This window comes from Eumetopias jubatus, unplaced genomic scaffold (assembly GCF_037043125.1).
Source record: "Eumetopias jubatus isolate StellerSeaLion01/CBP00866 unplaced genomic scaffold, mEumJub1_p1.0 scaffold_9, whole genome shotgun sequence".
Classification (NCBI taxonomy): domain Eukaryota; kingdom Metazoa; phylum Chordata; class Mammalia; order Carnivora; family Otariidae; genus Eumetopias; species Eumetopias jubatus.
Genome location: NW_028274815.1, coordinates 39,535,857 through 39,553,779, shown reverse-complemented (window position 1 = coordinate 39,553,779; position 17,923 = coordinate 39,535,857). Strand labels below are relative to the sequence as shown.

Here is a 17,923-nt window from a genome sequence, read left to right as displayed (position 1 = left end):
TAGGTTTCAACATTGGATAAATTGTTGGCAATCTTGGGTAGAGGTAAGGTAATAAAGGCCAGTTTGGAGACGTTAATTAGGGGTAGCCTGTCATGGAGAATGCATCAGTGTAAATAGTTGGTGAGATGAAAAGGAGAACCACATGATGTGTTGAGGAGGGGGTTAGAGAATAGGAAATGGCATCCTGATGGATCATTGAAGAATCATCCTGGGGTACGGGCAGGACTGGGGTCAGGGAAACTCCCATGGAAGAAGGTGCCAGTTCCTCACAGTGACAAGTTTATCAGTGATGGGACACATAATTGAGCAAGTAAATGTATAGCCTTCAAGGAGGCACGTGTAAATTGTGGTGATACATACGTACATAAGCGATCCTCCCTGCCTGACTCATACTCTTCAAGGGCAGGGAGCATGTCTTTTTGATCTCTGTCAGCATTTTGTCCAGCTCAGTAGCTTTGTGTGCTACTGAACTGATTATTGGGTACCATACAGGCTATTTTTGAAAAAAGCCTAAACTTTGGCTAGGAGATAAGTTCCCATAACCTATTTGAGCTTAATTTCTGCATCTAAAATGAGAAACTAAATTTGATGTTTTAAAAATGTGTGTTTGAGCTCTTAAACTCTGTACTAGTCAAATTCTCATTCTAAAGGAAATTGGGATGGTCGATTTGGCTGGAGGTGGGTATTGGCATATTTAGAAATTCTTTTTATTATTGTTACTGTGAAGGTTATTCCCCTTTATATTTTACTTATTTGTCAAAAAAAGATTGTCACATTGAAAAAAGTTACTCTCATTTTAAAATTTTTAGTTAACCCAGAAAAACAAAAGAAACATCACTTATAATCCTACTTCTCACAGACTCTCGCTGTTCACGTTTTGGAATCCCTGCCCTCCTCCTGTCTTTTTTTCTAGTTTTTTCCTGTATAATCATGGAGGCCTTTAAAAAAAACAGACTAAAAACCAAACTGTTTTATAGTCTCCTTGATTCCTTTCTAGTATGTTGTGAATGTTTTTCTGTATCAGTAAATATTCTTTTTTTATCCTGGGTGGTTCTTGTAATCAGGCAAATTTTGGAAATACTGGCTGGGGCTAGATTCAGAGAGCTAGACAGGTTAAAGGAAGAGGGGGGAAAGAAAGTTCATTTAAATATGGGAGTGAAAGGTGAGTACAGTGACATACTTGGCACACATCTCACTGTTAGCACTTCCCAGATATGTTGGACCGGCATGGAGTTTACTTTTAGGGTGGTCTTTGGAAGACAGGTGTTTGGGACTAGGTAGTCAAGACTCCTGATTGCCTTGGTGAATACTTTTGCGTAGAATCAACCTGTTTGCCAGTAACATCTGGTTCCTTGAAGGTCTTCTCTGCCTAGCAGACTATTCCTCAGAGTTAGGACATTGCTTGGTTAATTGAGAGAGTCTGCTGAGTAGTGTGAGCCAGCAGTGTCCTTTTTAGAATACCATCATACACTCAATTATATTATCTCCGTCTGCTGGCAGGGAGGAACTATTGCCATGACTGGTATAGAAGACCTTCAGGGAAAACTCTTCAGGTAAGAAGAAACCTTGACCCTTGTCAAGTCAGAGGCCAGGGCAGCGGTGTGCACGTGAAAATGGGTTTTGGAATTGGAGCCCTATCCCTCTTGAGCTAACCCTTAAAAATTTCTAGAGTGATAATTTCATCCCTAAAAGGAAAAGCATCCTGAGTTATGCTGTTTGTGACACATGGTGACTGTACTGAGAAAATTTTTGTATTTCTCTGCTTTGAGTCCACTAATCTATGTGCCAGGCACTGTGGCAGAGCACAGCCCTATAAAAAGTGTGCTTCGTTAGTCTCATTTTACAGTTGAGGAAACTGAACTCAGAGAGCTTAAATAATGTGCTAGGAAGCGTCAGAGACCAGATTTCAACCAAGGTCTGCCCAGTGCTCTTAACCACTGTGCTGGTGTTACCACTCCTCTCCAAATCTTTTCCTTGGTGTGGTGAGTCACCATTGTAAAAACAGCAGATTCCTACTTCCTTCCCTCTGTCCTTCCATCCATCTTTCCAACGAATATTTAGAATATGAAATACATGCTAGACACATTGGTGAACATTACTGCCTGGCTCTTGAGGGTAACTCATAGGACTAACATAGCTATTTTGAAATAACTGAGTGCTAACAGCATTCATTCATTCATGTATTCCACCAGTCTTATTTGAGCATCTGCTATGTGCCTTTATAAGGTTTAACGGTGGACACGAGAGTAGGGTCTGCCCAAAGGAGTGTGCAATTCATTGTGAGGAGACTGACAATAAAAAAGTAATTTATAAAGCATAAGTACAGTATCCTAGTGCGGTGGCAGTTATAAACATAATAATATGATAAAGAGTAAGGGGGTGCCTTGTGGGGCACTGCTTTGGAAAGAGTAATCAGAGATTCTGAGGAGGTGACAATAGAGCAAATTTTTTTTTTTAAAGATTTATTTATTTGACAGAGAGAGAGACAGCTAGAGCGGGAACACAAGCAGGGGGAGTGGGAGAGGGAGAAGCAGGCTCCTGGCTGAGCAGGGAACCTGATGCGGGGCTCGATCCCAGGACCCTGGGATCATGACCTGAGCCAAAAGCAGACGCTTAACAACTGAGCCACCCAGGCGCCCCAGTAGAGCAGATTTGGAGAGTGAAGGGATAGAACTAGCCAGCCACATGAAAACTATCCAGAGAGGGAATAACAAGTACAAAGGTTCAGGCAAGAAAGAGTTTAGACCATCTGAAGACCAGAAAGGAAGCCGATGTAGTGGAAGCTCTGTGAACAAGTAGAATAACATGAGTGGAGAGGGTTGGCGACCAGACCACATAGAATTCTTGTAGGCAGTGAAGTGCCATGATCTGGTTGGTTGATATATATATGTGTGTGTCAATCTATATGTATATAGATATATATATATATACATATATATATATTTTTTTTAAGCTTTACTTATTTGACAGCACGAGCAGGGCGAGTGGCAGGGAGAGGGAGATGGAGAAGCAGGTTCTCCGCTGAGCAGGGAGCCTGATGAGGGACTCGATACCAGGACCCTAGGATCATGACCTGAGCTAAAGGCAGACGCTTAACCAACTGAGCCACTCAGGTGCCCTGATTTATGTTTTATAAAGATTGCTCTGTGGTAGAATAAATTTGAGTGGGAGGCAGAACATTTAGGCAAAAAATGGAAGTCGGGCCAGTTAAGAGACACCTGATAGTCTAGAGGGGAAATTGGTGGTAGTGGTGGCAGGAAAAGAAGGCTAGATTCCATAAATATTTTTTTATTTTTTTAATATTTATTTGTCAGAGTGAGAGGGAGCACAAGCAGGGGGAGCAGCAGGCTCCCCGCTGAGCAGGGAGTCCGATGCCGGACTTGATCCCAGGATCCTGGGATCATGACCTGAGCTGAAGGCAGATGCTTAACTGACTGCGCCACCCAGGTGTTCCTCCATAAATATTTTAGAAATAGAGGCAGGACTTACTGGTTTATTGATTGGATATAGGAGATGAGATGAAGGGGTTTTTGACTACAGCACAGTGGCTTTCATGCAGAATAAAAATTTATTCAATCAAAATTTCTTAAGTAGGTTACTGTCAGGAAAGTAATTTAAGAAAAGGTATTGTATGTATTAGTGCATCAATTCTAAACAATTCGGAACAAGGAAGGATGATGCTTGGTGAAAGTGAGCCTCGAGTAAGCATTTTGAAATGACTTAGCAATTCAACTTTGGGAGGGTAATTGTTTTATAGGTGATTACCAGAATTCTAAAACAGAGTCAAAAAGGACTTTAGGACTAAACTTCTCCAATTACCTCAGCTTAAGGATTAAGAAACTGAGTGCCAGAAAGCTGAAGTTGACCATCCCAAGGATATTCTTAGAATAACCAAAGTCTCCCCCTCAAAAAATTTTTTCTGGGGAACACTAGGTTAATATTTAACCAAAATTGAGTTGACTAAAATAATACACAATCTGATAGTTTTGTATTTTAAAATAGTTCGAAGGTATGCCAAAACTTTGATAGTGATTAAGTAAATTCTTATTTTTCAGATATTTCTATTTAGTGTACATTAGGCACTCTTTTCAAGGCTGCCAGAGTTAAATGTTTGAGAAAAAGATTCATGAATGGACTACATGTAAATACACTTAGAATTGTGAAGTTTTAAAAACTTGCTAAGTTTTAAGGTCAAGTTCTACCTCGGATTTTAGAAACTAATTCCTAGAAGATGAAGAAACTTTGAAGATTCTTCAAGTGTAGATTTGGTAGTAAGATAAATGTAAAGGTCATTGTGTGTAAAGGTCATTGTGGAATGAAAGAGTTGCAGCTGGGAAGGGCACAGGACTTGAAGTTTAAGTGCGTACAAAGAGGCTGGTGAAAAGGGGGAATGATTGCCCCTTATTTAGCTAGACACTGCCCATGTGGAGTTGAGTTTAATCTTTCCTTCTTTTTCCCTGGTGGGAAGTTTACTTTTGTGGAAAGTGTTAATTGGGAAGGAGTGGGGTCCATTATTTATATTTTTGTGAAGATAAAACTGCCTGAAAAGAGAGGTGTCCCAACTCTGTCCCATAGGCTTGTCATGACTTGATATTTTTTGTAGCTTGGGGTGGCCTTCGTGACTTGAAGAGCCATATAAGAGCAAGAACCATGTTCTCAACCTTTATTGGATTATAAAGGCTTCTCTTGGTACCCAGTAGGCACCACTGCCTACAGGAGTCCTAGGTGGTCTGGTCTCCTGCCAGCCAATGCAGTAAGTGTGTGGTAGGCACTCAGGTAATGCTAAACTGAATGTGTGTGAAGCTGCTACCATCTGAAGACCATCGTTGAAAACCCATTTTTGTGCCTTGCATTATTAAAGTAATTGCCACATGGCTGCATTTTCCTCACATAGTGATTCAGAGGTCTGTAAAAGATCAACTGGTGATCTTTTATAGGAAGACTCAAATTTTGTGAAAAGCTGGCATGATTTATTTAATAGCCTTTGGATAGAAGTCCTTAATTTTGTGATTTATCACTTGTTTTACTGTCCTGTTCTCTTTATTTGGAAATGGTATTGTGCTTATTTAGTACTAAACCAAGCAAATAAATTTGAATCTTGCTAGGACTTCATAATTCCCCAACTAGGAACTTTCCTTTTAATATCTGTTGGTTTGGTATCTTTTAGGCCTCTCCCAGTATGTGTCCTGTACAGTCTGTTCCCACAACAGTTTTTAAGGAGATACTGCTTGGCTGTACTGCAGCAACTCCACCTAGTAAGGACCCAAGGCAGCAGAGCACTCCCCAGGCTGCCAACTCTCCACCTAATCTTGGAGCAAAAATTCCTCAAGGGTAAGTAAAGCTGTTAAAGGTGTTCATTTGTAATAGGAGGAAAAATTATTTTAGCCATGGTTCATCGTACGTGAGCTTACCTTTGCTCAGGTGGCAAGAATTAACCTGCATTTGGTGTTTCATAGAGAGAGTGTTAGTATAGCTATGTTTGGTGTAATGACCAGCCATTCATCTCAGGTTGTCCAGGGAGGCTTTTCATTCGAGTTTTCAAATTGGTCACGTGTCTTCAGAGGTAAAAAGGGTGATAGGCATACAGAACAATGTGGAAAACATTTAAAAAAAATGAAGGAGATGTGAGAAAAGAGCAACTTTCTTGACTTGATAAAGTGAGCAGAATCCATTGAAATACTATAGACAGTTGTAGAATAAATATCTGCATTAAGGAAAAGGGAGCATGTTGGTTGTATGTAGAAGACTGAGGTCAATGGGAGTGTGGAGAACCCGGAAACATGGTGATGGTGGTTCTTATCAGCCCAGATCTCAAATATAGGTGAGAAACTTGGCTGCAGAGAAAATAAGTCATGGAAATGAGGGTGCAGTAGCCGTAGGAGGAATAGGTTGCTAATTTGTAAGTGAAGAAAATGAGTAAGAAATGTGAAGTGTAACCAGAGATTTAAAGTGGCTACAAGGTTACCGAGACAAGACTTTTAAGGGAAGACTCTCTCTTAGAAGGGGTGGTGGCTTGTGCAGGCAATTGATAAAAGCTTAAGATACAGGTCAGAGAGACAGTGGTATAGAAAGGTGGGCTTGGGGCACCTGGGTGGCTCAGTCGGTTAAGCATCTGCCTTTGGCTCAGGTCATGATCCTGGAGCCCTGGGATCGAGCCCCACATTGGGCTCCCTGCTCAATGGGGAGTCTGCTTCTCCTTCTGCCCTTCCCCCTGCTCATGCCCCCTCTCCCTTTCTCTCTTTCTCAAATAAATAAATAAAATCTTTAAAAAAAAATCGGTTTGGAAGAGCGCTGCAATAAGAGGGGAGAGTGGCTGAGAACATTGGTTCATTGGGAAGAAAGTAGGCTGTCCGAGATGAGCTTGGAATATGGTCAAAGAGCAGTTAGAAGGAGGAGCAGTTTTCAGAGTAGAAAGAGGGAATAGTAAGAAGTACAGCGTTACCCAAGTCAAATGTGAGTATTTAAATGAAGAAATTCTTGGGGCGCCCTGGCTGGATCAGTCGGTGGGGCATGTGATTCTTGATCTCAGGATTGTTAGTTCAAGCCCCAAGTTGGGCAGAGCTTACTTAAAAAAAGTTGTTTTTTTCTTTTCAAGGATGAAATCCCTTATTAGAGACATGGAAAGAAAAGTTTAATAGGAAAAAAGGACTTTGTGTTTTGCTGGAGAAATAACTTTAGGATGAATTTCAGAGAAACAAAAGTTCTTTAAGGATACCGTGTTTTAGGGTAGAGGATGGGAGGAATACCAGATCATTCTGTGAACAAGCAAGTAATCAGTTGGCTCTTCAGTTGCTTTGGGTCCTGATCACTAACCAAACAAGAATGGAATTACCCAGTGTCAGGGCTGGTTCCATATTGTTCCATGTAACTAGACCAGGTTTCGTGCTGCTTGTTGGTTTTGGTTCCATATGATACCCAGTTCATTTTGAGGGAAAGCTAAGGTTCATCATGCTGTAATATATAGAAGTAACTTTTGAAGTAGTGAAGGATTTATAAGAACATCAGATAGGATTTAGGGTTATATTTTCCTGAGTGTTTAAGATGTTTTTGCAGAGCCATTGACTTGATTATTTTTAACTCCAGCTCACAGAAACCTATCCTACGTTCTTTCATAACAAGCATTTTTTTCTCTTTCATATTGGTTGCCTTAGGGTACCAAACAATTGTTTTTGAAAGGTAGAGGAGAGGTAGAAGAGACCTAGATGCTAGTTTTTCATATTCTTTGTTTCAGATGTCATAAACAGATTTTACCAGAAGAACTTTCTTCCTGTCTCAATACAAAGCCTGAAATACTGAGAACAAAACCAGACGTCTGCAAAGTAGGATTGCTGTCTTCAAAGTTCTCTCAGATTGGAACGGGAGACTTAAAACCCCTTAGCGAACCAAAAGGTAGCTGTACCCAGCTGAAGACCAACACTGATAAGGAAAACAAATTGGAATCTGTTTCTCAATCATCGACTGGCCTTCCTAGGGAGTGCTTACCTACAAAGCCTTCTACAGCAGACCTGGAAATTGCCAGTACTCCTGAACTGCAGAAGCACCTAGAATATGCACCTTCTACATCTGATGTCCTTTCAAATAAGCCAGAAGAGAAAGTAGGTGTCAATAGTAATAGCCCTAATAGTTGTGTGGAAAAGAAGATAGAACCTTCAACTTTAGGATGCCAGTCACAGAATTTGAAGGAATCTTCAGTAAAAGTAGATAATGAAAGCTGTTGTACAAGAAGCAACAATAAAATCCAGAATGGTGAGTGTTTGTACATGTCTTTATTGGTAGAAGAGATGGTAGTGGGTACATGTATATTTTCTTACCTTATGAGAAAATAATATGAAAATGACTCTAGAAGAAGTTCATACAGGGGCACCTGGGTGGCTCAGTTGGTTAAGCAGCCAACTCTTGATTTCGGCACAGGTCATGATCTTGGGGTCCTGGGATTGAGTCCCATGTTGGGCTTCTTGCTCAGTGGGGCGTCTGCTTGAGGATTCTCTCTCCCTCCCTCTCTTCCTCTCCCGGCTTGCACACACTTCCGTGTGTGCACGCACTCTCATAAATAAATAAATCTTAGGAAAAAAGGGGGGGGGGGGGCAGAAAAAGTTCATACAGTTGGAAAAGTTCAAAGGAAAAAGTAACATCCCCAAATCTCCTCAGAAATGGTTACTGTTAATATCTTGGTGTACGTAGTGGAGTAGTTCTACGTATATTAGAAGTACAGACAAACTATTACACAAATGGGTTTATAGCAACAATTTTATGCTGTGAATTGGTGTAGGTGTCTATCAACATTTTGAAGGCTGCAAGGATTCCATTATGTATGCATTTATCAGGTGACTTACCTATTAGATGGGTAATTAGGTGGTTCCCAGTTTCTGGTTGTAAGCAAATAATTTTGAAACAAAATCTAAAGTAATCTGATGATTATTTCATCTTCAGCTTATCACTGATTTTTGTGTGATGGGTGGTTCAGTCGGTTAAGCATCCAACTCTTGATTTCAGCCCAGATCATGATCTCAGGGTTGTGAGATCGCTCTCCGTTCAGGCTCTGCACTGGGCATGGAGCCTGCCTGGGATTCTCCCTCTCCTTCTGCCCTTCCCCAGTCCCATTCCCTCCCCGACTCTAAAAAAAAAAAGAAGAGATGATTAATACTTTATGCTCATGCAAGTAGTTCAGAGCTGCAATTTTTTTTTTTTTTAAGACAGAATTATACCACCTCTAGATAAAAGGACTTTTGGTTAAAGATTTTAACGACAGACTGAAACACCAGGCAGAGTTTCTTTGCCTAAGGGGAAGTCCTACTGCATTCACAGTTTAAAAACTGTGTACAATCATACCTCATTTTATTGTGTTTTGCCTTATTGCACTTTACAGATACTGCATTTTTTTTTTTTTAACAGATTGAAGGTTTGTGGTATCCCTGTGTCAAGCAAGTCTCTTGACACCATTTTCCCAACAATATTTGCTCACTTGTCTCTTTGTCACATTTTGGTAATTCTTGTAATATTTCAAACCCTTTCATTATCATTATATTATGGTGATTTGTGGTCAGTGACCTTTATGTTACTGTTGTAATTATTTTGGGGTGCCACAGACCGCACCCATCTAAGATGACAGACTTAGTTGATAAATGTTGCATTGTTCTGACTGCTCCACCAACGAGCCATTTCCTCATCTCTCTCCCTCTTCTCCGGCCTGCGTATTCCCTGAGACACGAAAATACTGAAATTAGGCCAGGTAATAACCCCACAGTGGCTTCTAAGTGTTCACGTGAAAGGAAGAGTTGCACGTCTCTCACTTTGAATCAAAAGCTAGAAATGATCAGGCTTAGTGAGGAAGGCATGTTGAAAGCCGAGATAAAGCTAGGCCTGTCACGCCAGACAGTTAGCCAAGCTGTGAATCCAAAATAAAAATTCTGGAAGGAAATTAAAGAGTACTACTCCAGTGAACGCGTGAATGGTAAGAAAGTGGAACAACCTTACTGTTGATACGGAGGCAGTTTTAGCAGTCTGGATGGCAGAGCAAACCAGCTCCAACATCCTTAAGCCAAAGCCTAGCCCAGAGCAAGGCCATTACTTTCTTCAATTCTATGAAGGCTGAGAGGTGTGAGGAAGCTGCAGAAAAGCTTAAAGCTATCAGAGGTCGGTTCGTGAGGCTTAAGGAAAGAAGCACCTCCGTAACATAAAAGCGCAAGGTGAAGCAGTGAATGATGGAGAAGCTGCAGCAAGTTAGCCAAAGATCTAGCTCAGCTCATTCACGAAGGTGGCTACACTACACGACAGACCGGAGGAAGATGGCAGCTAAGACTTTCATAGCGAGGGAGGAGGGGTCAGTGCCTGGCCTCAGAGCTTCAAAGAACAGGCTGATTCTCTTGGTAATGCAGCCAGTGACCTTAAGGTGAAGCAGTGCTCATGTACCATTCTGAAAACCGTAAGGCCCTTAGGTTATGCTAAATCCACACTGCCTGTGCTCCAGAAATAAAACAACAAAGCCTGGATGATAGCACATTTGCTTACAACATGGTTTACTGACTATTTTAAGCCCACTGTTGAGGCCTACTGCTCAGAAAAAAAAAATGCCTTTCAAAATATTACTGCTCACTGACAATGTACCTCTCCACCCAAGAACTCTGATGGAGATATCCAAGATTAATGTTTTCAGGTCAGCTAACAGCACCCATTCTGCAGCCCATGGATCAAGGAATAATTTTGACTTTCAAATCTTCTACATTTTGTAAGACTATAGCTACCATAGACAAATGTTTTTTCAATGGATCCAGGCTCTTGCACACTTAATAGATTGTGGTATAGTACAACATTTCCATGCACTGGGAAACCAAAGCATGCATTTGATTTGCTTTACTGTGATACTCGCTTTATTGAGGTGGTCTGGAACCACACACCTGCTGTGTCCCCAACATAGGCCTGTACTCTAGAGAAAATGCTACATTGTATTTCATACTGCTTCTGTTAAGTTTGAGGATGCATTCCACTGATGGTAGTTACCACAAGTTCTCCTGTTAGAATTAGTAGAACTAAATGGCTTCGGTATGTCAAAAGGTTCAGAGCTATTACAGTTTAAAAATACCTTTGATAATTGTCAGCTGTGTGGGAAAATTAGCATGGATTTTGATAGCTTTTAAAAAACTTAATACAAAACACTATGCACTTTGATAAGTAGGAAACGAAATGTATGCACAATTTAGCTTTTACCTCAGGCTCTGAAGCTAGAGAGAAAATGGATGGATTTGACTGTTGGTCTTTGGATGCAGAGTTAAAGGAGTAGGAAAACCTGTCTTTGCCTAGTAATACTTCTAGCCCAGCTTCTACATTCTTGGGCTTAAGTTGATAGGGCTGTTGATTTGCATAAAATTAATTGCTAAGATTATACTGTTTCCTCTTGAATTATATAACTCCCCAAAGAAAGTGAATATTCATAACCATATTTCTGTTCTATTTTCTTATTCTTCTTGAGTCATCAGGCCTTACATTCAGATAGTTTTTGGAGGCAAATTAATGTTGCGTAAAGAAACAATAAAAATTCTATATCGATAAGCACATTATAGGTCTATAAATGAGTTATGGAGTCTCGCTTTGTCTCTTTATGTGTTGTACAACTGTATACCAGCTAAAGTGATTTTTAGAGATATGAAAAGCCTAATTAAATATCCTCGTGCATGTTGTCTACTGGGACATCTGGTTGAAGAGCAAGAGAGTGTGATCAGGATCTCTGCGCTGTGACCACTGGTACTGCTTGTGGGTATGGAAAGACTCGACTGGAAGCTATTTTGTCCCCTGCATCCTTCTCCAGTTTGGGGCTAGAAAACAAAAGCAGGCTGAGTCGAAGAACAGCTGTCTTTTTTCTGTTAGGTAAATGTGTGATTCCTTAGAAGTTGGCATATCTTTTTTCTCTTGGCTCTCCTCCAAATTTGTGAGAATCATTGATTGGGTCAACTATTGCTCTCCTTGCTAAAGAGCTAGACTTAGGTAGTTCAACTTGCTTATTTATAGGTATTTCCTCTTGTAAGTGAGGGCAGAACAGATAACCTTTGGACCCTTTGCCCATGGTCTGTGAAAACCTGGTCCAACCTAGAAGGTGATGTCTATTTCAGTATCTGAGTGATTAAAATCACATCCTTGAACTATTGATCACTTTATTTTCTGTTCTTGCTGTATCTTTTCTTTCACTATAACTGAATAAGAATGCTTAAGGGATCACGGCCTGAGAGTCAGCATCCGTTTAGCATTTTGTAGTGTGCTCTGGCTGTACTTTGAGAGGTTAAGATGGGATGTCTCAGTGGCTCAGTCAAGGATTTGCCTTCGGCTCAGGTCATGATCCCAGGGTCCTGGGATCAAGTCCCGCATCGAGCTCCCTGCTCAGTGGGGAGCCTGCTTCTCCCTCTGCCTGCTGCCTCCCCTGCTTGTGCTCTCTCACTCTCTCTTTCTCTCTGACAAATAAATAAATCTTTAAAAAAATAGAGGTAAGATTAGAATATTGCTAAGGTCATTATTAAAGATACTTAGTTTATTTAAAGCCTTCTTTGCTTTGAGATCTTTCACTTTCCTCCACAACTACTAACCTATCCCAGCTGTCTCTCAACTGGTTCCCCAAAAGTTGTTTCTTGGGTTTTGTTTTTGTTTTTTGTTTGTTTGCCAAAGAATTTACATCCTTGCTCCCTTGGACTCCGAGGGAAGGTCTTTTCTGTTGATTTCATATGAAATACTCCTCAAGGCTCTTGACTATTATAAATAAATAAATTTTAAAAATCTATAAATAGATTCATTTCTGTGTTATTTGGGTTGATGCATTTGATGCAAAGATCACTCTTTCCTGTCAGATCTCTACTTTTTCTCTAGAAACTGTGTTAACATTTCCTTTGAAGTTCTCCTGCCCATTACATGTTAAGACTTAAAACATGCCTTTACTTAAAATCATAATCCTATCTTTAGTCACTCCCTTCATCCTGAATGGAACATATGTGTGAAGGAAATTGAAGAAGTATCAAGGGTCAAGTGACACTTCTTGGAAGCATTTTAGAAGATAGTTCTTATTTTATAGACCCAGGGGCCTGTGTGGGAAAACTATTTGGCTGTTACTATATTTAGAATGGTTAGCTTTTGCACAGTGCTCTAGAAAACACACTTTGTGTGCTTTGAAACAGTCTTTGAAAAGTGACAGAATTGACTTGCACACAGATAGATCTCTGTTGAGGTGAACCTATCTCTGGGCATTGTTAATGTTGCAATGGGTTTAAGTATCTGATTTGGAAGAGTCTTCCTAAAATATTTTTCTTATCTAGGGTTGTGAATAGAAGTACACACTACCTCGGAATTATGAGTCTAGTTGTTAAATTTGGGGTTTTAAGTTGCCTTGCCCAATGGATTTACCAAATGAGAATTATTCTATAAAGCTAGTAAAGCTTTCCAGTTCTGATGGTGGTTTTATGTTAAGCCAGTTTTAGAAATTACAGTTGAATCAGTATTTAAGGAGTTCTTTTGGGAAAGCTGGCCTTTGGAAAAGAATTCAGTCAAATGTTGGGGTGACTTAAAAATTTGAGGTCTCATTTCTTTAATCTTCTGTTTTCCTAGCCCCCTCCCGGAAGTCGGTTTTGACAGACCCAGCCAAGCTCAGGAAGCTACAGCAGAGTGGTGAGGCCTTTGTGCAGGATGACTCCTGTGTCAACATCGTCGCCCAGCTGCCCAAGTGCAGGGAGTGTCGCTTGGACAGCCTCCGCAAGGATAAGGAGCAGCAGAAAGACTCGCCTGTGTTTTGTCGCTTCTTTCACTTCAGGAGGTGAGGCATTTGGGGAAAAGCTCAGGTAATCTGGGCCCCATAGCATACTTTTTCCCCCTCCTCCTCTATCAACAGTAATTCTAGAACTACAGAGGGTGAGGATTGCATCTTTAATCTCTGGCTTTGAATGTCTAGATCTTATCCCATGTTATTTCCTTCTCAATCTCTCTTTCAGTTTGTTTTTAAAGGAGAGAAGCCTAAACATACAACCTTCTCTTCTTAAAACTAATAAACATTATAGAAAAATGTTGAAATTTCTAAAAAAAAAAAAAAAAAAAAACCACCCCCTACAAATAAACACTGTTAACTTGTCAGTGCATTTTAGTTTTTGTATGGTCATAAAATATATTCAAGCATACCTATTTGGGTATATAGTATATACTGTGTTGAATCTTCTCAATACCTAGTAGGAATCCCTTGGTCGTGGTAAGCTTTTTTCTGCAAAAACTTTGAATAGCTAGGTAGGAACCCATAATAGTATTTGAAAGTTCACTTGACCAATTTTCTTACTGGTGTTAGGATTATTTTGTGGGGTTTGTCACTAAAAATAATACAGACACAATCATCCTGTCCCCATCTCTCATTGTTTACTTTGGAAGGATTACTGGAAGTGGCATTACCAGGTCAGAAGCCTTGTGTGTTTTAGGCTTTGATACATATGTTCTGCCAAATTGCCTTACAGGAAGGTTGCACCTGTGGCAGGCCCCCTCGGGCAGCGTTTAAGCATTCCTGTCTCTGTGTACTTTTGCCAGCAGGAAGAGGCATATGTTTTTTAAAAAAATCTTTCCTAATTTTATAGGCATAAACTTTCATTTTTATACTGTATTTTGTTAAGTCAAATTTTCTCTAAATTCTTCTATTCTTAGTGAAGAAAAAAGCTGTTTCTTTTTTGTTGTCATCTACTTTTTGATAAATAAATGAGCAGTGTTATTCTGGATATAGGTTAACTTTAAGTATGTTTCACTTTCTCAGAAATGTAGATACTTTCAGGCTCGACTAGTCCTAATCATAAACACAAATGTTGACCTGAATTTCTTCCTATTCACCCCCACCCCTTTAGTTTTATCAAGATTAAAGAGTGCTGAAGAACTGAATTAACTGCACAGGTATTTTAGGTCGTTGATTATATCAGTTCTGGTAACTTTTAGATTTGGGCTTATTTTAATGAACTCTATAGAGTCTTTTAGATGGTAGCTTGCCCCATTCGTTCCTGAGTAAATTGCAAATGTACCATGATGAAGTGTGTGGCTAGTATTTAGAACTGTAATAATTGCTAGCATGTTAGCGTATTTTATTAACATATTTTGAATAACACGTGGCCCAGAATAACTTCTTAATAAAGGTTAGTTCCACTTCCTCTCCGGAGAATTTTTTACACAGGTAAGTGTGTTAAGATGCATATGCCATGGGTTCTGACATATATTTTGAAGAGAGCACAAAATGTTATGCTTTGTACAGATCTATGTATTCCTATTACACACTTAGTCTCATTATGGTTCCTTTGCTCTGAAACGTATAAGCAGACTGGAGGGGAGAGATTGATTTTGGTTTTAAGTGGCAGAGGCCTTTTAAGGAGGAGACATTTAGTTTTTTCTTTTGAATATTACCAGAGCTTTTTTTTAAACCACTATTTTGTAACCATCTAGAAATCACTGATTTTATGACTTCACTGTTTTCCCATTTTTGACCTCTTTGAAGGGGAAAGCGCCGTTGCTTAATGTTGCATAGTAGAAGCCAGTCTAGTGGAAATTAGAGCAAATTCACTTCTTGGGTAAAAAGAATGTCATAATTTAGGGGTGCCTGGGTGTCTCAGTCATTAAGTTCTGCCTTTGGCTCAGGTCATAATCCCAGGGTTCTGGGATCGAGCCCTGCATCAGGCTCCCTGCTCCGCGGGAGGCCTGCTTCTCCCTCTCCCACTCTTCCTGCTTGTGTTCCCTCTCTCACTGTGTCTCTCTCTGTCAAATAAATAAATAAAATCTTTTAAAAAAAAATGTAATAATTTAAAGAATAGAGCCTTTTTTTTTCCCCTGATGTTTAAAGAGAAGATTAAGGCTGTCATTAGCCTCCTCCCCAAATTTGTTTCTTAATTACATTCTCCTGCAGATAAAATAGGAGGGTTAGGGTCTCAGTGCTAAAGCCCAATTGCCAAAGCCTATTTGCCATCTCCCCCTTTGAAATAGCTTTCAAATTCATTTTTTAATATTGAAACTGTCTCTTAATTTGGGCTGTTGATTAAAAATTTGCATCTCCTTTGGACCGCTTGAAATTAATTCACATCTGTTAAGCAACATCCAGTGTCCTTCCAGTTCATTCTACACTCTTCTGGACAAATGGTTTTTCTAAAATACAACTTTAGGTGTGTCTCATGGGCTCGAAGACTTGGTAGCTGGCCAGTGACCAATGGAGAAATCAAGATCCCTGCATTTTTCTTTCTTTTGTATGAAATACCGTTTCCTTGACATGCTTCTCTTAGCTAATGTCTACCTTTTCTGGTAAGGCCAGTCTTAATCACTGTCACTACCATGAAGTCTTACTATTAGTCCTACAAAACTCATAGTACTTCCTCCTCGGGCTCCTGTAAGATTTAATGATTGTTACGATATCCTACCTACTTCACTGTGTATTTTATGTCTACTTCTGTGTCTCCAACTAGATTGACATTATGTCATTTCGAATGAATTTTGAAAAAATTCAAAACTAATATGTAGCTTAGGAAAAACAGGTGTCAAAGATATTGAAAGAGAATCTTGAGAAAGTATTCTGCCTTTTTGCTCCACTTCAGGTACTTAGGTCCGTCTTAAACTGCCTCTCATTCCAGAAGCTTACACAGTAATTTGCAGCTAGGATTCATATGGGTGCTGAATTCCTCATGGATCTTTGTGGTCATGGCTTCAGGGACTGTCTAGGGTTAGCCTTCCTTTGCTGAGCATTATTCTTGAAGGAGTGGTTGTATTCAAATCTGATCAGATTATCTCTCACCTTCTGTTGTTTTCCGTTTTCTTCTGTGGTGACTTGTGATTGTCCTTGCTGTTAAGTCCCAAGTCTGGAAGGTTCAACAGCTGCCCCTGGAGGCAGTATGATTAGATCTTGGTTGAAGTGCAGAACACCTCTCCCCTGCCTCCCTCCCCATGTCCTCCGAGGGAAAACTTGGAAATTTTAAATCTTTTAAATGTTTTCACTGACCTTGCCAAGTAACAATTGGCTATATTAGCCATGGAGATTATAGAAAACTGGGAAGGAATTCGTTGATCTTAAATAGAAACTACAAGATGTAAATCCAATTTTGTGTGTGTGTGTAACACACTTTTTCCTCCACTTCCTCTAGGTTACAGTTCAACAAACATGGTGTGTTGCGGGTAGAAGGCTTCTTAACACCAAACAAGTACGACAGTGAAGCAATTGGCTTATGGTTGCCCTTAACCAAAAACGTTGTGGGGACTGATTTGGACACTGCGAAGTATATCCTGGCCAACATTGGAGACCACTTCTGTCAAATGGTGATTTCTGAAAAGGAAGCTATGTCAACTATTGAGCCACACAGTAAGAGCATCTCTTAGGGGGTAGGATTTTTGAGTCCAACTTGATTTTGTTCCTAAATGACACCTAAGTTCTAATTGCATGGGTTTCATTTTCACCCAGAAGTTTGGATGACTTTGGTATAATGAAGTTGCATTTTCCCTTTTATAACTGCCTGTTGGTTTCATCAAAGTCAGTCACCTATCTCTGGGGTTAATTTTGGGGCAGGTATCAAAGGAGTGAAACTCCTTTTTTGTTAAGAAAGGTGAAGGTGAGGTAGTGGTAGAATTTGCACAGCCTTTATCAGCAGTATGGGCTCATCAAAAGGGGATGATGCCTCAGGTTGGGTTATTTTTTAAGACAAAGGTTCATAATCAGGAATGCGTTTCAAAAATAAGAACGGACAGGCTCTGTTCTATACCTACTAAATCAGAATCTGGCGGCTGGGTCCCAGGCATGAGAATGGGAATAAGCTCAAGTGAAAAGGATTCTGTTAGAGTCAAGGTTTTAACAGGATACTTGGAGGTTCCAGCTGGGTGAATGCTGATGTCTTCTCCTCTCTTAAGAGCATTCTAACACTGATCTGGCAGCCCAGTAAACCACAGGGATCACTGTGAGTGACACATGAGAACTGTATGATATCTGGGAGAACAGCATACTTCTGTTTTGTATGCCTCTGTAAAAGTGAGGTATACAGCCAGAAGCTCCCAGGAGCAGCTGTTTTTAAAGTCTCATGCTTCTTTCCATCATTTTATCTTTCCCAAATGTTTGAAACTTAAAAGTGAAGTCTTTCATTTCTCGTAGATATCTTTTCAGACTTTGCATAACCAAGTATGTTTCAATACAAGCATCCACACATAGCAGTCTTGAGAAATTTGGTTGTAGGTACCAGAAACTAATTGAAGCTAGCTTCACAAAAATAATTTTTGGATAGGTACGGATACTGTTAAATTTCCAAGTCCATGGAATGGGAACTGAGGCATTCTGAGGAGCAGGAATTCAGAGGTAGAAAGAGAGTGGGATCATGAGCTCTGGGGCCAGCCAAAGTCACAAGCCAGAGTACTCAGCCAAAGTAAATCACTGTAGAATCACTCCATTCTGTTGGAGTAGTAGAGACTTACA

At 40.1% G+C, this 17,923-nt stretch overlaps 1 protein-coding gene across 3 annotated transcripts in view; it reads left to right on the top strand.

Moving 5' to 3' along the window:
- Positions 1-17,923, top strand: part of KDM3A (lysine demethylase 3A) — a 57,989-nt gene that overhangs the window by 14,844 nt on the left and 25,222 nt on the right. For all 3 annotated transcript variants that reach the window (XM_028122356.2, XM_028122355.2, XM_028122354.2), the window contains exons 9-12: positions 5,168-5,331; positions 7,232-7,746; positions 13,081-13,285; positions 16,611-16,825. In XM_028122356.2, the coding sequence (XP_027978157.1) occupies positions 5,168-5,331; positions 7,232-7,746; positions 13,081-13,285; positions 16,611-16,825 (1,099 nt within the window). The remainder of the gene's footprint in view (positions 1-5,167; positions 5,332-7,231; positions 7,747-13,080; positions 13,286-16,610; positions 16,826-17,923) is intronic.